At 44.1% G+C, this 22,233-nt stretch overlaps 1 protein-coding gene across 1 annotated transcript in view; it reads right to left on the bottom strand.

Annotated features, from left to right (window-relative positions):
- Positions 1-22,233, bottom strand: part of pigk (phosphatidylinositol glycan anchor biosynthesis, class K) — a 123,693-nt gene that overhangs the window by 92,509 nt on the left and 8,951 nt on the right. Inside the window, exons 3-8 of the mRNA XM_072574755.1 lie at positions 21,947-22,038; positions 18,364-18,499; positions 17,189-17,300; positions 6,978-7,074; positions 3,713-3,830; positions 2,305-2,415 (exon numbers count right to left, since the gene is read on the bottom strand). Coding sequence (XP_072430856.1) covers positions 2,305-2,415; positions 3,713-3,830; positions 6,978-7,074; positions 17,189-17,300; positions 18,364-18,499; positions 21,947-22,038 — 666 coding nt within the window. The remainder of the gene's footprint in view (positions 1-2,304; positions 2,416-3,712; positions 3,831-6,977; positions 7,075-17,188; positions 17,301-18,363; positions 18,500-21,946; positions 22,039-22,233) is intronic.

Raw genomic sequence — 22,233 nt, forward strand, 5'->3', positions numbered from 1 at the left:
GGGTTCTTCAGTCTGACTCTGGATCAGAGGGTGGAATCCTCAATATTCTGTGACAGTTCATGATTCCATCCTCACTCCAGCAGTGGAGTCAGCAATTGGAAAATCCAACTCCTAGCTTTCCTGTCTAACCCTTAACACAACTGAGCCTGAGGATATGGTTAGAGAAAGATTTGTGCTAATATAGGAAAGCCCAATCCATTTTACTGCCAATGGAGTACTTTCAAAATGTTATCACTGTTGCAATGGAGGAAACAAGACAGTTAGATCATAGAAGCAGCAAGATGAATGATCAGATTACTTGCTAATGTCATGGAATCAGAGATCATATAGCACAGATGACTGGAGGATAGCAAATGTGGTTCCCCTGTTCAAGAAGGGGAGTAGAGATAACCCTGGTAATTATAGACCAGTCAGCCTTACTTCAGTTGTTGGTAAAGTGTTGGAAAAGGTTATAAGAGATAGGATTTATAATCATCTAGGAAAGAATAATTTGATTAGGGATAGTCGGCACGGTTTTGTGAAGGGTAGATCGTGCCTCACAAACCTTACTGAGTTCTTTGAGAAGGTGACCAAACAGGTAAATGAGAGTAAACCGGTTGATGTGGTGTATATGGATTTCAGCAAGGCGTTCGACAAGGTTCCCCACAGTAGGCTATTGTACAAAATACGGAGGAATGGGATTGTGGAAGATATAGCAGTTTGGATCAGTAATTGGCTTGCTGAAAGAAGACAGAGGGTGATGGTTGATGGGAAATGTTCATCCTGGAGTCCAGTTAACAGTGGTGTACCGCAAGGGTCGGTGTTGGGTCCACTGCTGTTCGTCATTTTTATAAACGACCTGGATGAGGGAGTAGAAGGGTGGGTTAGTAAATTTGCAGACGACACTAAGGTCGGTGGAGTTGTGGATAGTGATGAAGGATGTTGTAGGTTACAAAGAGACATAGATAAGCTGCAGAGCTGGGCTGAGAGGTGGCAAATTGAGTTTAATGTGGATAAGAGTGAGGTGATTCACTTTGGTCGGAATAACCGGAATGCAAAGTACTGGACTAATGGCAAAATTCTTGGTAGTGTAGATCAGCAGAGATCTCGGTGTCCAGGAACACAGATCCTTGAAAGTTGCCATCCAGGTTGACAGGGTCGTTAAGAAGGCATACAGTGTTTTAGCTTTTATTAATAGAGCGATCAAGTTCCGGAACCATGAGGTTATGCTGCAGCTGTACAAAACTCTGGTGCAGCCACACTTGGAGTATTGTGTACAGTTCTGGTCACCACATTATAAGAAGGATGTGGAAGCTTTGGAAAGGGTGCAGAGGAGATTGACTAGGATGTTGCCTGGTATGGAGGGGAGGTCTTACGAGGAAAGGCTGAGGGACTTGAGGCTGTTTTCGTTGGAGAGAAGAAGGTTGAGAGGTGACTTAATAGAGACATATAAGATAATCAGAGGGTTAGATAGGATGTACAGGGAGAGCTTTTTTCCAAGTATGGTGACTACAAGCACGAGGGGGCATAGCTTTAAATTGAGGGGTGATAGATATAGGACAGATGTCAGAGGTAGTTTCTTTACTCAGAGAGGAGTAAGGGTATGGAATGCTTTGCCTGCAAAGGTAGTAGATTCGCCGACTTTAAGTGCATTTAAGTCGTCATTGGACAAGCATATGGACGTACATGGAATAGCGTAGATAAAATGGATTTCAGATTGGTATGACTGGTCGGCGCAACATCGAGGGCCGAAGGGCCTGTACTGCGCTGTAATGTTCTATGTTCTATAGATACAGACCCTTCGGTCCAACACAAAACAGAAATTGCTGGAAAAGCTCAGCAGGTCTGGAAGCATCCGTGGAGAGAAATCAGAGTTAATGTTTCAGGTCCGGTGACACTTCCTCAGAACCGTTCAGTCCAACACATCCGTGTCGACCAAATTTCCCAAACTAACCTAACCCCAGGACACAAGGAGAACTCCTCCACTTTATTCCAAATAATGCCCTGGGATTTCACAGGTCCATCCAAGAGGTCAAGTAGGTCCTTAACTTGACATCTCAACCCAAAGGTGGGGCCTCCAGCCCTCTCAGCACTGTATCCAAGCGTCGGCTGGATTACAGAGACAAGCTTCTGCACCGGACCTTGGTCCCTGCAACATTCTGACTCAGAGACAACAGTGCAACTGACTCAGCCACATCTCTGGTCAGGTCCACATTTTTTCAATGGCCCTGTTTCTACACAGTTGATCATTAAGCATATACTGAACAGAGCTAACTCCTTTATAGGAATAATCCATGAGAATACCCCTGCATCAAGGCTACTCACCAGGTCGTTCATGTTATTCTGACTCGCTGGGTGAATATCTTCTAAAAACTCCAGGAGATAATAAGTGTATCTGTCCATCAGGTGGACCCCAATAGCGAGATCTGGCTGATGCTAAAACAAAGGTGATAAAGTGTTAATAGATCATTGAGAAAACTGAGATTTGTATCAAGATGAAAGCCCTGTGACATACCTAAAAATTCGTCTCACCTCAGGCTACAGCCCTCATGAACTAACCAGTCTCTGCTAACTATAACATCTTCCTTTAACAAACAGAGTGATGCTGAAGAATCTCAAAAGATGTGGCGGCATTCATGGAGAGAGAGAAACTAAGTTAACATTTCATATTCAGTACCACTCTCTTTCAGAACTCAAGAAAGTGGTTCATATTGGACTCAAAACACTCTTCACGGATGCTATCAGTCCTGCTGAGATTCTCTGTTTCAGACTTCCGACATCCGCGGTATTTTGGTTTATTCAAACATTTTCCTTCAATTAGCCAGCATTTATTGCCCATCCCCAACTTCCCCGGAGAAACTGTCTTCTTGAACCACTGTAGTCCTTGCCCCAAGACACCCTCAGTGCTGTTTGGAAGGAAGAGAATTCCAGGATTTTAACCTAGCAACAGCGAAGGAACTGCAATAAAGTTCCAAGCCAGGACGGGGTGAGGGGCCTCGAGGAGATCTCGTTAAGTTGTAAAGGCCTGAGAAAGAGTAATGGATGTGGGCACAGTTATAACACTTAAAAGTACATGAATAGGAAAGATTTGGAGGGATATGGCCAGGAGCAAGCAGGTGGGACTAGTTTAGTTTGGGATTATGTTCGGCATGGACTGGTTGGAACGAAGGGTCTGTATCCTGCTGTATGACACTATGACTTTATGACAAAGGGCTTCAGGTTATGAGGGGAGGTCTGAATAGTTAAGGCTGCTCTGCTTGGAACAGAGAAAGATAAGAAGCGATTGAACAGATGCTGCTGAGATGAGAGGTTTTGAGAGAGCAAATCCTGGAAGACATTCTCTTCCGCTGAGTGGGTGAACAACCAGAATGCAGAGATTTATAATCGCCGATGAGAAATCTTGAGGGAAGATAAAGAGACATGTTTTCACTCAGGGTTACTTGAGGTGTTGCAAGCTGCTTCTATTAACAGGAGTTGGACAGGCAGCTGAAGACGACAAATTCACAAAGTTATGGACAAAATGAGGAGGTGTGGGATGAAGCAGGACCGCTCTTTCGAGAGCCACCGCAAAGGTAAGGGGCTGAACAGCCTCTTTCCCTGCGCTATCAGATTCTACGATGTCAGGAAGCAGGAGTCTCCGCCTTATCTCTGGTCAGGTCCACATTTTTTCAATGGCCCTGTTTCTACACAGTTGATCATTAAAAGCATATACTGAACAGAGCTGGAAACTTACTGAGAGCGAGTCTTCCCCAATCTGACTGCTGGCCAGAGCCAGAATGTTTGGAGAGTAAAATCTCTCATACATGGAGGCCCCCTGGCAAGTGTCGATGATGAAAAGCAATTCATGGTACCTGGAGAAAGCAAACACTCATCAGTTTCCTTTCATTCGGAGCAAACAGGTCCCCGCAGTCTCCCCTTCCTCAGAGACCATCAAAGCAGGAAAGCAAATTGCCAGCAGTGATGAAAGAAGCTGCATTTATATAGCCAAAACCTCAAGATATCCAAAGAGCTTAACACCAGAGGTACTCTGGTGGGCGGCACAGTGGTTAGCACTGCTGCCTTACAGCGCCAGAGACCCGGGTTCAATTCCCGACTCAGGCGACTGACTGTGTGGAGTTTGCACATTCTCCCCGTGTCTGCGTGGGTTTCCTCCGGGTGCTCCGGTTTCCTCCCACAGTCCAAAGATGTGCAGTTCAGGTGAATTGGCCATGCTAAATTGCCCATAGCGTTAGATGCATTAGTCAGAGGGAAATGGGTCTGGGTGGGTTACTCTTCGGAGGGTCAGTGTGGACTTGTTAGGCCAAAGGGCCTGTTTCCACACTGTGGGGAATCTAATCTTAAACCTTGGGTTCACAGTAATCTCCGTCGCCACGCTCCTGTTTATACACCAGGACATTCAGCCACTTACATTTCAGGTGCTTAGGGAGGCAACAGCCTAATAGCGTTATCGCTGGACTGTTAACCTGTGAATCCTGCCATGAGAGATGTTGGAATGTGAATTCAATAAAAATCTGGAATTCAGAGTCTATTGTCAATTGTCAGGAAAGCCTCAGCTCGTTATTAATGACCAGACCTGAAACTGTCAACCTGACCTGGTCTGGTCTACATGTGTCTCCAGCCCTACAGCAACATGTTAGACTCTCAACTGCCCTCTGGGCAATTAGGGACGGGCAATAAATGCTGCCTGGCCAGCGGTGCCCACACCCTGTGAATTAAGTTCTCTTAAAAATGAGTGCAGTAATCTTGCTGACTGAGGGGGCTTCATTCATCTCCTGCAGTGATGCTCCTTCTGCTCAGAGAACCTCAGATTGGGCGGGACATTCGGGAACTTCGATGCTAGCTCTTTAGTTTGAGTCACAAGGGCAGAGATTCAAGTCACACTCCAGAGGCCTGAGCAGAAAAGTCCAGATTGGCAGCCCACAGCAATACTGAGGGAGGGCTGCCCGGCAACCTTTGGATGACACATCAAAACTATGCCCCACCTGCTCTTCTCAGATGGATCATACAATCCCTGGATAAACTACAATGAAATAGATATCGGGTCACTGTCAAACTGCAATCTGTGGGAAATTGCTGTGACTGTTTTCCTATATTACAATGGCTATTTTGCAAAAGTAACATGCTTTGGGAAGTTCGGAGGTCACGAAAGGCACTACATAAATGCAGGCTTTAATTTCATGCTGCATTGAAGTGTCAGTCTGCATTAGGCGCTCAGGTTTCTGCATAAGATGAACATGCAAATTTCTGACTCAGTGGTAATAATGTAATAGAGCCAAGCTGATCTACTGTACACACATTCAGGCTGAATTTAGCCAGAGTAACTTCGGTTTTCTTTGGTGTCTGAACTACAAGTATTTTCTAAGAAGCTAATGCCCCGGATCAGACACTTGCAGCAGAAAGTCGCGTTCGCAGGTTGTAGAGGTTGAGAAATCACAGCCTGAAGCCCACCTTTGTCTTTAACCTAAATGGATGGGAAGCAGACACTTGAAGCTGTGAGCTCTCCCAAAGCACTTGCCCAATCAGGAACTAGCGCTGTATCTAAGTGCCACTGTCAATTTTCACCAGTTTTTTCTTTAAGTTCAAAATTCCAATTCATTAATTGATCACAGATTGGAGGGAAACAAAAAAATCATGCAGTAAGTTATTTGATTTAGTGGAGAAATTTCACAATTTTAAAAGGGTCAGTCACCACCATGGGGTTTCACTCTGCGTACAGCTAATCAGTGCAGAAGAAACAAGGACAGGAACATAAATCTGGGTTTCATTGAACATCTTTAATCATCCATTTCAACTCCAACATCTGGCCCAGAAGTTGTGGATTTGAGCATAAATTCCAAGCTGACACTTTGTACAGCAATTAGGGGTACCAGATAGAATGTTAAAATAACGTTCAGGTTTTCCTGCACAAGTTTTGGCTCCTTTAGATTGCGAAATTAAGAAAAGTTATAAATTTGGTCTTTTGTTAAGACTTAGCAATCGGTGCCACCAGGTTCTATTGTCATACAAAAATGTAGATATTTAACTTAGTAATAAAACAACAATAACTGTGCTGAACAATTATTATTCTTCACAAATTTACTAACAGTACACATTCAAACAAGGTGATCTCATTTGAAAGAAACAGGATTCTTAAGGGTCTTGGCAGGGGAAATTCTGGGAGGATGTTTCCCCTCATGGGAGTGCCTAGGACCAGAGGGAACAGTCTCAGAATAAAGGGGCCAGTTTAAGACTGAAATGAGGAGGAATTTCTTCTTTCAGATGGTTGAGAGTCTTTGGAACTCGTTGCCACAGAAAGCTGTGGGAGCAGAGTTCCTGTGTATTTTTAAGGCTAAGTCAGAAGTCACAACACCAGGTTATAGTCCAACAGGTGTATTTGAAATCACAAGCTTTCAGAGCGCTGACCCAAGGTAACCTGATGAAGGAGTAGTGCTCCAAAAGTTTGTGATCTCAAATAAACCTGTTGGACTATAACCTGGTGTCATGTGACTTCTGACCTTGTCTACCCAAGTCCAACACCAGCACCCCCATCATACTTAAGGCTGAGATAGACAGACTCTTGATTAGTTGAAGAATCAACAGTCACAGGGAAAAGGCAGGAAAGTGAATATGATGAATGTCGATCACCCTGAATGATTGAACTGAATAGCGGAGCAGGCTCAAGGAGCCAAGTGGCCTACTCCTGCCTCTATTCCTTGGGGTCTTGTGGATGAAACGATGTTCCTTTTAAACCGTAGGTTCTAATTGCTTTTTGCCGGGAGAAAGAGTGCACAGTATGCAGAAGATCTCACAGCAGACAGCAGCATCTACATGAACAGATGTGAGAGACAATTAATAGCTTTCTGCTAAATCAACTGATGAAGGCACAGAATAATGGGCTATGTGCCTGCACTCGCTCCAGGAGCTCTACCTGCAAGCACCATTACCTCTAGGACTGTTCGACTGTGAATCACTCCTGCCTGAAATAGTGAACTAAGACAGCAGTGTACTCAATCCTTTACCTTCGCTTTTGCCACATCTGCTCGAAGGCATCACCAAGTTCAATATTTGTAATTTCCTCAGAATCCTGGAATTTCAGGAAACCATTGCCTCCGTGTCCTTTAATTTAATGAAAAAAAAATCATAGGCAACCAAATGATATGATGCACCTGCAGACAGGCCCCTTGCGTTTAAGTCAGAAAACTGAGAACAAATCTAACGTTAGGAAAATCAAATTGCAGCACCCATCATGGTGTGTCCAGATGAGACATTACACGACCATTGGTCGACTTGTTCATGTTTTTTCTGATTATAAGAAGATGGTGGCATAGTGGCAATGTCACTGGATTGATAATCCACCCTCAAGACATGAGGGGAGGCAATGGCCTAGTGACACTGTCGCTGGTCTGTTAATCCTGAGACTCAGAAAATGCTTTTGGGAACCTGGGTTCAAATCCTGCTAAGGTACATAGAGTCATAGAAATGTATAGCACAGAAACAGACCCTTCAGTCCAACCTGTTCATGCCGACCAGATATCCCAACCCAATCTAGTCCCACCTGCCAGCACCCGGCCAATATCCCTCCAAACCCTTCCTTTTAATATACCCATCCAGATGCCTTTTAAATGTTGTAACTGTACCAGTCTCCACCACATCTTCTGGCAGATCATTCTATACACAGTGGATGATATTCAGTAAAAAAAAATCTGGAATTAAGTCTAATGATGACTAACAAACCATCGCCAATTGTCAGAAATGTCCTTTCAGAAAGGAAACTGTCATCGTTAACTTGTATGGCCTACATGTGAGTCCAGACCCACAGCAATGTTGTAACTGGTCTTTAAAAGTTAGCCAGGAAAGACCTAAAGAGAGAGCTAAGAACAGCCAGCATGGGACATGAGAAGTCATTGGCGAATAGGATCAAGGAAACCCCCAAGGCATTCTAATGGTTTATCAGGAATAAAAGAACGACTAGATTAAGATTAGGGCCAATGAAGGATAGTACTGGGAAGTTGTGCATGGGTTGGAGGAGACAGGGGAAGCACTAAATGAATATTTTTTGTCAGTATTCACAATAGAAAAAGATAATGTGGCCAGCGAGAATACGGAGGTACAGACTACGAGACTAGATGGGATTGAAGTTCACAAGGAGCAGGTGTTAGCAATTCTAGAAAGTGTGAAAATAGGTTAGTCCCCTGAGCCAAACGTGATTTATCCTAGGATTCTCTTGAAAGCAGGGAGGAGATTGCAGAGCCTTTGGCTTTGATCTTAATTACGTCATTATCTACAGGAACAGTGCCAGAAGACTGAAGGATAGCAAATGTTGTTCCCTTAGTGTCTGGAACAGTGTCTGAGAGTGTGGGATAGGCCGGAATAATCCAGGGGTTAGGGTCTGGAACACAGTTCAGGCAGCATCCAAGTAGCTTCGAAATCGACGTTTCGGGCAGGGGCCCTTCGTCATAAGTGGGGGCCATGGGCCTGAGGCGTGGAGTACAATGGGTGAGTCCCTCTCCCACTGCAACTCCCAGGTCATTTCCTATCTTCTTATCCACCTATCCACTCCACCCTCTCCTCCCTGACCTATCACCTTCATCCCCTCCCCCACTCACCCATTGTACTCAATGCTACTTTCTCCCCACCCCCACCCTCCTCCAGCTTATCTCTCCACACTTCAGGCTCACTGCCTTTATTCCTGATGAAGGGCTTTTGCCCGAAACGTCGATTTCGAAGCTACTTGGTTGCTGCCTGAACTGCTGTGCTCTTCCAGCACCACTAATCCAGAATCTGGTTTCCAGCATCTGCAATCATTGTTTTTACCAAGAAGGGAAGTAGAGCTAACCCTGGTAATTATAGACCTGTGAGCCTTACTTTGGTTGTGGGTAAAGTGTTAGAAAGAGTTATAACAGATAGGATTTATAACTATTTAGAGAGGAATACGTTGATTTGGGATAGTCAACTATGGTTTTGTGAAGGGTAGGCCATGCCTCATAAACTTTATTGAGCTCTTTGAGATGGTGACAAAACAGATGGATGAGGGTAAAGCAGTTGATATGCTGTACATAGATTTCAATAACGCATTTGATAAGGTTCCCCACAGTAGGCTATTGCACAAAATACAGAGGCATGGGTTTGAGGGTGATTTAGCAGTTTGGATCAGAAATTGGCTTGCTGAAAGAAGACAGAAAGCGGTGGTTGATGGGAAATATTTATCCTGGAGTTCAGTTAGGAGTGGTGTACCGCAAGGATTCATTTTAGGTCCACTGTTGTTCGTCATTTTTATAAATGACCTGGATGAGGGCATAGAAGGATGGGTTAGTAAATTTGTGGATGACACTAAGGTCGGGAGAGTTGTGGATAGTGACGAAGAATTTTGTAGGTTACAGAGAGACATAAATAAGTTGCAGAGTTGGGATGAGAGGTGGCAGATGGAGTTTAATGCGGAAAGACGTGAGGTGGTTCACTTTGGAAGGAGTAACAGGAATGCAGAGTACTGAGCTAATGGTAAGACTCTTGATAGTGTAGATGAGCAGAGAGATCTGAGTGCCTCACAGATCCTTGAAAGTTGCCTTAGTTGATAAAGTTGTTAAGAAGGCATACAGTGGGCTAGCTTTTATTGGTAAAGGGATTGAGTTTTGGAACCCTGAGGTCATGCTGCAGCTGTACAAAACTCTGGTGCTGCCGCACTAGGGAGTATGGTGTACAGTTCTGGTCACCGCATTATAAGAAGGATGTCGAAGCTTTGGAAAGGGTGCAGAGGAGATTTATCAGGATGTTACCTGGTATGGAGGGAAGATCTTACGAGGAAAGGCCGAGGGACTTGAGACTGTTTTCGTTAGAGAGAGGAAGGTTGAGAGGTGACTTAATTGGGACAAATAAGATAATCAGAGGGTTAGAGACGGTGGACAGTGAGATCCTTTTTTTCCTCACATGGCGATAGCTAGCATAAGGGGACATAGCTTTAAATTGAGGGGTGACAGATATTGGACAAATATCAGAGGTAGTTTCTATACTCAGAGAATAGTAGGGATGTGGAAGACACTGCTTGCAAAAGTAGTAAACTCACCAACTTTAAGGGCATTTAAATGGTCATTGGATAGGCATATGGACAAGAATGGAATAGTGCAGGCCAGATGGGCTTCAGATTGGTTTCACAGGTCGGTGCAACATCGAGGGCTGAAGGGCCTGTACTGTGCTGTAATGTTCTGTGTTCTAATGTTTACCTGATGAAGGAGCAGCACTCCAAAAACCTGTGATTTCAAATAAACCTGTTGGACTATAACCTGGTGTTGTGTGACTTCCGACAGTTAGGGATGGGCAATAAATACTGGCCTAGCCAGTGAAAACCTCATCCTGTGAATGAATTACAAATCAAAAGGTGCAGGTCTTACCAGGGCAGCTGGTGAAACTTTGATTCAATTCATAAGTCTGGAATTTAAAGCTAGTCTCAATGATGGTGACCGTCACGATCGCAAACCGTCATAAAAAACTCACCTGCTTCACTCCTATCCTTGAGGAAAGGAGATCTACCCAATCCCAACCCAGCCTGGCTGACATGTGACTTCAGACACACAGCAATGCGGTTGACAGCCCTCTGAAATGACCTGTGGTACTCACACTGGGGACCGGCAACAAATACTGGCAGTGTCCCCATCGCATGAAAGAATTGTGTTTTTTTTAAAATGATGACATTGAAAATTTAATGGGAAGGCATTCCCAAGAATAAACAAACAAAGAGATTGCCATGAGCAGCCCAGCAGGTCTGGCAGGATCTCTGCAGAAAAAAAAACAGAGTTAACATTTTGAGTCCTGGGACCCGTCTTCAGAACTCTGGACAGGACCTGCAACATTAACTCTGCTTTCTCTCTACGAATGCTGTCAGACCTGCTGGGTGGCCCATAGCAATTTTGATTTTTGTTTGCTTCAGATCTCCTGCATCCACAATTCTTGGTTTGATTTTAGGTATTTATGGGAAGTGGCCACAGCTGACAAGACCAGCATGTTCTCCATCCATCAAGGGGAGTTAAAAATCAACCAAGTTGCTATGGGCTTGGGGTCACATTTAGGTCAAACCAGGGAGACACAAAGTCATAGAGATGTATAGCATGGAAACAGGCCCTTCAGTCTAATTCATCAATGCCAATCAAACACCCTAACCTAATCTAGTCCCACTTACCAGCACTTGGCTCATATTCCTTCAAACCCTTCCTGACATATACCTGCCCAGATGCCTTTTAAATATTAGACCATAAGACCATAAGACACAGGAACGGAAGTAAGGTCATTCGGCCCATCGAGTCCACTCCGCCATTCAATCACGGCTGATGGGTATTTCAACTCCACTTGCCCGCATTCTCCCCGTAGCCCTTAATTCCTTGTGACATCAAGAATTTATCAATCCCTGCCTTGAAGACATTTAGCGTCCCGGCCTCCACTGCACTCTGCGGCAATGAATTCCACAGGCCCACCACTCTCTGGCTGAAGAAACGTCTCCGCATTTCTGTTCCGAATTTACCCCCTCTAATTCTAAGGCTGTGTCTACGGGTCCTAGTCTCCTTGCCTAACAGAAACAATTTCCTAGCGTCCACTCTCTCCAAGCCATCTATTATCTTGTAAGTTTCTATTAGATCTCCCCTTAATCTTCTAAACTCCAATGAATACAATCCCAGGATCCTCAGCCGTTCCTCATATGTTAGACCTACCATTCCAGGGATCATCCATGTGATTCTCCGCTGGACACGGTCCAGTGCCAGTATGTCCTTCCTGAGGTGTGGGGACCAAAACTGGACACAGTACTCCAAATGGGGCCTAACCAGAGCTTTATAAAGTCTCAGTAGCACAACGGTGCTTTTGTATTCCAACCCTCTTGAGATAATTGACAACATTGCATTCGCTTTCTTAATCACGGACTCAACCTGCATGTTTACCTTTAGAGAATCCTCAACTAGCACTCCCAGATCCCTCTGTACTTTGGCTTTATGAATTTTCTCACCGTTTAGAAAATAGTCCATGCTTGTATTCTTTTTTTCAAAGTGCAAGACCTCGCATTTGCTCACATTGAATTCCATCAGCCATTTCCTGGACCACTCTCCCAAACTGTCTAGATCCTTCGGCAGCCTCCCCACTTCCTCAGTACTACCTACCTGTCCACATAACTTTGTATCATCGGCAAACTTCGTTAGAATGCCCCCAGTCTCTTCATCCAGATCATTAATATGTAATGTGAACAGCTGCGGCCTCAACACTGAACCCTGCGGGACACCGCTTGTCACCGGCTGCCATTCCGAAAAAGAACCTTTTATCCCAATTCTCTGCCTTCTGTCAGACAGCCAATCCTCAATCCATACCAGTAACTCACCTCGAACACCATGGGCCCTCACCTTGCTTAGCAGCCTCCCATGTTGCATCTTATCAAAGGCCTTTTGGAAGTCGAGGTAGACCACACCTACTGGGTTTCCCTGGTGTAACCTATTTGTCACCTCTTCAAAGAATTCCAACAGGTTTGTCACACACGACCTCCTGTTACTAAATTCATGTTGACTTGTTTTAATCCGACTCTGCTCTTCCAAGAATTTAGAAACCTCATCCTTAATGATGGATTCTAGAATTTTACCAACAACAGAGGTTAGGCTAACTGGCCTATAATTTTCCATCTTTTGTCTTGATCCTTTCTTGAACAAGGGGGTTACAACAGCGATCTTTCAATCATCCGGGACTTTCCCTGACTCCAGTGACTTTTGAAAGATCTCAACTAACGCCTCCGCGATTTCCTCAGCCACCTCCCTCAGAACTCTAGGATGTAGCCCATCAGGGCCAGGAGATTTATCAATTTTAAGACCTTTTAGCTTTTCTAGCATTTGCTCTTTTGTAATGGCAACCATACTCAACTCAGCCCCCTGACTCCCTTTAATTGTTGGGATATTACTCATGTCTTCCACTGTGAAGACTGATGCAAAGTACTTATTAAGTTCTCCTGTCATTTCCTTATCTCCCATCACTAGCCTTCCAGCATCAGTTTGAAGTGGCCCAATGTCTACTTTTTGCCAGCCGTTTGTTTCTTATGTATTGAAAGAAACTTTTACTATCATTTCTAATATTACTGGCTAGCCTACCTTCATATTTGATCCTCTCCTTCTTTATTTCTCTCTTCGTTATCCTTTGTTTGTTTTTGTAGCCTTCCCAATCTTCTGATTTCCCAGTGCTCTTGGCCACTTTATAGGATCTCTCTTTTTCTTTGATAGATTTCCTGACTTCCTTTGTCAGCCATGGATGTCTAATCCCTCCCCGGATAATCTTTCTTTTCTTGGGGATGAACCTCTGTACAGTGTCCTCAATTTTACGCACAAACTCCTGCCATTTTTGCTCTACTGTCTTCCCCACTAGGCTCTGCTTCCAGTCTATTTTCGTCAGTTCCTCTCTCATGCCCTCATAATTACCTTTCTTTAACTGTAACACCATTACATCCGATTTTGCCTTCTCTCTTTCAAACTGCAGACTGAACTCTAACATATTATGATCGCTGCTTCCTAAGTGTTCCCTTACTTTAAGATTTTTTATAAAGTCTGGTTCATTACATAGCACTAGGTCCAAAATAGCCTGCTCCCTTGTGGGCTCCATGGCAAGCTGTCCCAAAAAGCCATCCTGTAAGCATTCCATGAATTCCCTTTCTTTGGATCCACTGGCAGCATTATTTACCCAGTCCACCTGCATATTGAAGTCTCCCATGATCACTGTGACCTTGCCTTTCTGACATGCCTTCTCTATTTCCCGGTACATGTTACACCACTGGTCCTGACCACTGTTCGGAGGTCTGTACATAACTCCCATTATGGTTTTTTTTGCCTTTGTGGTTCCTCAATTTCACCCACACAGACTCCACATCATCCGAAGCTATGTTATTCAGTGCCATAGATATAATTTTGTTCTTAACTAACAAGGCAACCCTGCCCCCTCTGCCCACCTCCCTGTCTTTTCGATAAGTTGAAAATCCTTGGATGTTTAACTGCCAGTCCTGAGCCCCCTGTAACCATGTCTCTGTGATGCCTACCACATTATAATCATTCACGATGATCTGTGCCATTAGTTCATCTGCTTTGTTACGAATGCTACGAGCATTCAGGTAAAGTGCCTTAATGCTAACTTTCTTATGATTAGAGATATTGGAAGTCAGAAGATGTCCTAAGTTATCCATCCTTTTTGCTGCATTCCCAGTTCAATGTTGTAATTGCATCAGTGTCCTCAACTTCCTCTAGCAGCTCATTCCAAATAGGCACCATCCTCTGCATGAAAAAGTTGCCCCTTTGGTCCCTTTTATGTCTTTCCCCTCTCACCCTGAACCTATGCCCTCTTATTCGGGACTCTGCCCCCATCCCAGAGAAAAGACTTTGTCTACTTATCTTATCCATGCCCCTCATGATTTTATAAACCACTACAAGGTCACCCCTCAGCCTCTAACGCTCCAGGGAAAACAGCCCCAGTCTATTCAGCCTCTCCCTACAGCTCAAACCCTGACAACATGACAGATTTCCATTGTTGAAGGATGTTAGCTAACCAGATGGATTTTTATGATAAACGATGATAATTTCTTGCTTACATGACCAGCTCTAAATTTTAGATTTTTTAAATTAAAAACTAATTTAAATTCCACCAGCTGCAAGGGTGGGATTTGAACCCATGCCCTCAAAACATTAGTCTGGGCCTCTGCATTACTGGTCCAGCCTCTTTACCATTATGGCACCATCTTCACAGTGGTGTTAGCATTCAGAAAGATGATCATGTTTGCTCATTACATGCATCATCTAAGATCTGGCAACAATTATCTTTTATTTCATATTTTCATCAGTTCATAGTAAAACAATTCCTCCAGGATTCTTAAAAAATCTGCAATCAGAAGTGCTTAACTATCAATCGCAGCCCAACAAGACTGTATTAAGTGGGCCAGTGTGTTATTATACGGCCATACCATGAAAGACATCAAATTTATGTAGCGCCTTTCAAAATACCACGGAGCCCTGAGGTTTTACAGCCAATGGAGCACTTTTTGGGTATAGTCACTGTTGGTAATAAAGGAAACTCAACATTTAATCTACACATAGCAAGCACACACAAATAACAATCAGATAATGACTAGATATTCTGTTTTAGGTTTTAGGGACCATTCTTGGCCAAGAAACAGAGGGGAACCTCCACTCCAAGCAGCACCTTGGGATCTTTAGCTTGGACCTTCAAAGTAAGAGAGGGTTTAACATCTTATCCAAAAGGCAGGGTCTTTGACAGTGCAATACTCCCTCACTATTGCAATGAAGTCAGCCTTGAATTTGTATTCAAAAGCCACTGGAGGTAGGCAACTGCAGTCCTCACTTTCTCCATCTTAAATGGAAGCTCCAAAATGTTTGTAACAGTCAGAGTCCAGACACGTGTTCAGCATTCTTACACTGTGGACTATCTTGGTGCCCTCCACACTCAGCACCTACCTCTTCACATGGGGGAAGGTGAGTCTTTAAAGAGGCATGGTTTGGTCTATGCAATACCATACCCCTGTGCAATGACAGAAAATTCCTCGATTATAAATAGCCAAGAATGACTCAAAAGGGTGGCATGCTGGCTCAGTGGTTAGCGCTGCTGCCTCACAGCTCCAGGGACCCAAGTTCAATTTTGCACATTCTCCCAGTATCTGCATGGGTCTCCTCTGGGTGCTCCGGTTTCCTCCCACAGTCACAAAGATATACAGTTGAAGTGGATTGGCCATGGGAAATGCAGAATTACAGGGACCAGATATCGACTGAGCCTAGGGGCCTGCTCTTCAGAGAGCTGGTGTGGGCTGAATGGCTTGCTTCCATGCTGTAGGGATTCTATGATTCTAAAAATGGTAGGTTATAGAAGCTATCAAGGATCCGAGCAAAAACTGATGTCGATGGGTATCAAGGGGAAAACTCTCCAATGATTGGAGTCATGCTGAGCAGAAAGAAAGGTGGTCGTGGTTATTGGAGGTCAGTCTTTTCAGCCCCAGGACATCTCTGCAAGAGTTCCTCAGTGTAACGGCTAGGCCACCCATTTTCAGCTATTGCGTAAATGGGCTTCCGTCTATCATAAGGTCATGGGTGGAGTGATTGCTCACGATGACACAATATTCAACACCCTTTGCAACTCCTCAGCTACTGAAGCAGTCAATGTCACAATGCAGCAAGTCCTGGGCTGATCAGTGACACACAGCATTCACATTCACACAACGTCAAGCAATGACCATCTCCAACAAGAGGCGATCTAACTATCGCTCTTGATATTCGATGGCATTAGCACCCACAACCAACATCCTAGTCAAGTACTCACTCCCTCCATCACCAACACTCACTGACAGTGGCACGTACCATCTACAAAATGAACTGCAGGAACTCACCAAGGCTTCTTCCAAACCCACGACCACTGCTCGCTAGAAGGACAGACAGCAGATACTTGGGAACACCATCAGCTGCAGGTTACCCTCCAGGCCACTCATCTTCCAGACTTGGAAAAATACCACTATTACTTCAGTGTCACTGGATCAAAGTCCTGGAACTCAATCTCCAAAAGCACCTATTCCACATGGGCCACAGCAGCTCAAGAAAGCAGCTCACCCCTTTTCAAGAACCAATAGGGATGGGCGCCGTTGATGCTCACATTCCTTGAATGAATAAAAAGCTGAGCATAACTATGGCTTGTTAGTACAGAGAGGGAAAAAGCACTGAATGCACTGTGGACAGAACGAATCACTTCTGGACAGTGTCGGCTCAGTTGGTCACATCCTCAACTGCGTTAGAATGCTGCAATATCAAGTCCCATTCCAGGGATTTGAATGCAAAACTCAAAGTCAGCAACTCTGGTGCAGAACTATGAAGTGGTCCGTTTTCAAAGCTGCTGGCTTTACGTGAAGATGGCTCTTTAACGTAGCTGTAAAAAAATCCCATAGCGTGGTTTGAAAACAAGAGGTAGGTCATTCCTGGGACCCTGCCAAAATGTTTTTTCCTAAATCTGAACCACCGAGTGAGACTGTAAGGCCATTATCAGATTGCTGAATGTGGTAGCTTCCTAAGTGCAAATTGGCAACATGTTTCCTACACACTTCAAAAGTACTTCAGCAGTTGTAAAGTGGTTTCAGAATTCTGCAGATGTTGAACTCTGCTTCATGAACTCTGCTTTCTTTCTTGCCGGTCCAATGTTTAGAAAGCCCTCCACCCACCCCCTTAACCTTCATTCCTACCCGTCATGTAGATGAGAACGTTACTCCTGTCATCTGAAAGCAGGCGCTTGGATCGGGGAGTGCTGGGAGGGAGCCGTCCTGTCAGCACCCGTAAGAAGTTTTCAACAGTGACCTGAGAAGAAAGCAGAAATAACTGAAACCCAGTTATCCCAGAGTCCTGGCCCATATCCCTCCTTCAAACCAACATGGGGTGGCACGGTTGCTCAGTGGTTAGCACTGCTGCCCCACGGTGCCCGGGACCCAAATTCAATTTCAGTTTTGGGTGACTATGCAAACTTCACTTAGACATTATACCTGTGTTTGTATGGGTTTCTTCTGGGTGCTCAAGTTTCCTCCCACAGTCCAAAGACGTGCAAGTAAGGTGAATTGGTCATGCTAAATTGTCCATGGTGCTCATGGATGTGCACATTAGGTAGACTGACCATGTTAAATCGCCCATGGCTCAAGGATGTGCACATTAGGTGGATTAACTATGCTAAATTGCCCATGGCGTTCATAGATGTGCACATTAGGTGAATTGGTCATGCTAAATTGTCCATGGTGCTCGTGGATGTGCACATTAGGTAGATTAACTATGCTAAATAGTCCACGGCGCTCTTGGATGTGCACATTAGGTGGATTGACTATGCTAAATTGCCCATGGCGTTCATGGATGTGCACATTAGGTGAATTGGTCATGCTAAATTGTCCATGGTGCTCGTGGATGTGCACATTAGGTGGATTGACTATGCTAAATTGCCCATGGTTGTGCATGTTAGGGTGGTTTACAGGGATAGGATAAGTACTGGGTCTGGGTGGTATGCCATTCAGAGGGTCAGTGTATACTCGATGGACCGAATGGCCTGTTTCCACACTGAAGGGATTCTGTGATATCAGCAGTAAAGTAGACCATGATTTATCATATTCACAATTTGAGAGACCAGGGTGCTGCTGTGATGGGGGTTATTGACAAAAGATGTTCATCTGGTGATCAGCCCTGAGCAGAGGAAGCCTAACTGAAAGGAATGGAGTGAATTCCCCAAATGTATTTTATACAGAGGCCCAAACAGGTGTTCAGATTCCAACCCAGCTCCCAAAGGACAGTATCCATCCCACCAAGTTCCATAAATGAAACAGTTGCTCAATAAAGCTCAAAAAAGTGTGGAAATTTTCACTCCAGCAAAGAGCTCCCTGACCTCGTAGCCGCGGTAGTCAACTTCAACATTGTCCCCATAGACATTCAGCTCCATGTTCTTGTGACTGAAGATAGTGGCAGGCTTGGGGTTTCGTGGGTTACACGCCATGTCATCAGCAAGCATCAGCACAATGTGACTGGGAGATTGAGAAAAAAATAGTTACCGTCAGTTCCTGGGATCAATTTACAGCAATTTGGACTCATTTACAGTCACTATATACAACAGAAACATCTGAGAGATAGATTTTTCTGTGTCACTGGAGAATTGTCTGCCACAGAAAATGGTTGAGGTGAAACACAATGTTTTCAAAGGGGAGTTAGACACAGTTCTCAGGGCTGAAGGGATCAAAGGATGACGGAAGTTGAGAAGAATCAAGGGGATCTCAGAAACCTATAAAATTCTAATAGGAATAAACAGGAAAATGCTCCCGAAGAATGTTCCCGATGACCAGCAAGTCCAAAACCTGGGGGGGTCACAGGGTTAGAGTAGGACTGAGATGAGGAGAAATGTCTTCACCCAGAGAATGGTGGGCCTTTGGAATTCTCTGCAACAGAAAGACAAGGCCAAAACTTTAAATGTTTTCAAGAAGGATTTAGGCATAGCTCTCAGAGCTAAAGGAATCAAAGAGTGTGAGGAGAAAGCAGGGATATGGGCACTGAGTTAGACGATCAGCTACGAATGGTGGGACAGGCTCGAAGGGCTGAATAAGCTACTCCTGCTCCTGTTTACTATGTTTCTGGCATTGAGTGAACATGCAGGAACAATATTAAGACGAGAATTGAAGGGTATGCTTACAGTTTCTATCAAGGCACGCACATGAAGCAATGGTCATTTTGAGAGAGACTGTAGCCCCCACATGAACCAAATCCTTCAGGGAAGAGATGGAGAGGAACTCAAAAGGGAGAAGACAGGATTAAAGCTGACTTGGTTAAAAAAAAATGTTGAAAGAAGTTAGATTTATTTCATGCCTTAAGCATCTCACAAGAGATCAATGAATGAATGAATTAGTTTTACCGCCATGTGGACTGAAATGAGTACAGTGAAAATTATACTGTCGCTGCATTATAGCGCCATCTTAGGTACTAAGATCAACTTCTTAGGAAATTTTTAAAAATTGGAAAAGTAAAGAAATACTGGAGTACAAGTAGTGCACCTACAAGGATTCCAGTTCACACTAGCTCATTATTGCAGCACATGTTCAAACACCCAGTTCATTGTGACTTGAGCTCAAAGTTTAGGTCAGTAAATTAGTACTGCATCTTTCAGAGAACATGTTAAACTGAATCCATCTATCCCAGAAAACATTTAGAAGGATGGTGCCAGGGTTGGAGGGTGTGAGCTCTAGGAAGATGCTGAATAGGCTGGGGTTATTTTCCCTGGAGCATCAGAGACTGAGGGGTGACCTTATAGACATTTATAAAATTATGGATAGGGAGAACACCCAAGGTCTTTTCCCCAGGGCAGGAGAATCCAGAACTACAGGACATGGGTTTAAGGTGAGAGGGGAAAGGCTTAAAAGGGACCCAAGGGGCAACGTTTTCACAGAAAGGGTGGTGCATGCATGGAATGAGCTGCCAGAGGCTGGTACAATTAGATTTAAAGAGCGTCTGGGTGGGTACATGAATAGGAAGGGTTGAGAGGGATATGGGCCAAATGCTGACAAAAGAGACTAGATTAATTAAGGATATCTGGTAAACATGGACAAGTTGGACCAATCTTTTTCCGTGTTGTACAGCTCTATGACTCTTTTAGAGACATTAAAAATCCCATGGTACAGTTTCAGAGAGGTCTTCTCCTTGGTTCCCTGCTTATTATACATCCCTCAACCAAAATGACAGAAACAGATTATCTGCTTGGATATCTCAGTGCTGGTTTTCTGAGCTTGTTATGTGCAAACCAGGAGCCTTGCTTCATATATTACAGCAGTGGACAGGCTTCAAACCTACTTCATTGATGAGTTTTGAGGAGATTTGTAGCTCAGGTTGAGGTTCTGGATGTAGGTTTGCTCGCTGAGCTGGATGGTTCGTTTTCAGACGTTTCATCACCATACTAGGCCACATCATCGATGAGCCTCCAGATGAAGCACTGGTGGCATAGCCCACTTTCTATTTAGTGTTTAGGTTTCCTTGGGTTGGTGATGTCATTTCCTCTGGTGATGTTATTTCCTGTTCTTTTTCTCAGGGGATGAGAAATGGGATACAAGTCAATGTTGATAGAGTTCCACTTGGAATGTCATGCTTCTAGGAATTCTCATGTGTCTCTGTTTGACTTATCCTACAATTTATGTGTTATCCCAGTCGAAGTGGTGCCCTTCCTCATCTGTATGAAAGGAAACTAGTGATAGAGGGTCATGTCTTTTTGTGGCTAGTTGATGTTCATGTATCCTGGTGGTTAGTTTTCTGCCTGTTTGTCCAATGTAGTGCTTTTACAGTTCTTGCAAGGTATTTTGTAGATAACATTAGTTTTGCTTGTTGTCTGTATAGGGTCCTTCAAGGTCATTAGCTGCTGTTTTAGTGTTGGTGGGTTTACGGGCTACAATGATGCCAAGAGGTCTAGGCTACTCAGACTCTTGGCATCATGGCAGCCCACAAACAGCAAACCTACATCCAGAACCTCAACCTGAGCTACAAATCTTCTCCAAACTCAGTGAAGCTCTGTAGAAGATGTGATAAAGAGAGAAACTAGACAGAGCTGTAAATACACTGCGCTACCCACTATTGCTGTTTATCGTGTTTTCTGTTTATTGTTTCTGTTTACTAATCAGACTTGCTTGGATTCGGAGGAAAGAATGAATTTGCACTAATATAGTGCCTTTAGGCACTTCTGGATGTCCCAAAACGGCGTTGCAATCAATGAAGTAGTAGATGTAGATTTGCTTGCTGAGCTGGAAAGTTCATTTTCAGACGTTTCGTCACCATACTGGGTAACATTATCAGGGAGCCTCCGGATGAAGCACTGGTAGCATGGCCCGCTTTCTATTTGTGTTTAGGTTTCCTTGGGTTGGTGATGCCATTTCCTGTTCTTTCTCTCCGGGGGTGATAAATGGGATCCAAGTCAATGTGATGGTTGATAGAGTTGCGGTTAGAATGCCAACCTTCTAGGAATTCCCGTATGTGTCTCTGTTTCGCTTATCCTCGGATTGATGTGTTGTCCCAGTCGAAGTGGTGTCCATCCTCATATGTATGAAAAGATACTAGTGACAGAGGGTCAAGTCTTTTTGTGGCTAGTTGATGTTCATGCATCCTGGTGGCTAGTTTTCTGTCTGTTTGTCCAATGTAGTGCTTTTACAGTTCTTGCAAGGTAATTTGTAGATGACATTAGTTTTGCTTGTTGTCATTTCGAATGCTGGTGATGTCATTTCCTGTTCTGTTTCTCACAGAGAAATAATGGGAAATGACATCACCAACCCAAGGAAACCCAAACATATAAACAGAAAACAGGCCATAATACCATTGTTTCACCAGAGGCTCACTGATGATGTTACCTAGTATGGTAACAAAACGTCTGAAAACAAACCTTCCAGCTCAGCGAGCAAATTTACATCCAGGCTTCACTAAGGCAAGCAGCGCATGAAATTCCTTACCTGTCTGGGATTCCCAGTCTCTTGACACTCCTATAAATTGACAGTGTATTGGCAACATGGCGATAGTTAAACCAAAATCGGGATGTGCACACCTGAGGTGCAAAAAGAAAACAGAACAATTAACATCACAACACAGATACCCAGCCAGATCTGACAAGGGGCAAAATCGTATTGCAGCAAATTCCTCTCAGAGTCAAATTACCACCAAGAGATTGACAGCATGGGATGTTGCAAATAACAGCTAGATGAAGCATCCTAATCAGGTTATTGTCCAGAGTTCTAACATT

The sequence above is a fragment of the Chiloscyllium punctatum genome, chromosome 7 (genome assembly GCF_047496795.1).
Source record: "Chiloscyllium punctatum isolate Juve2018m chromosome 7, sChiPun1.3, whole genome shotgun sequence".
Lineage (NCBI taxonomy): Eukaryota > Metazoa > Chordata > Chondrichthyes > Orectolobiformes > Hemiscylliidae > Chiloscyllium > Chiloscyllium punctatum.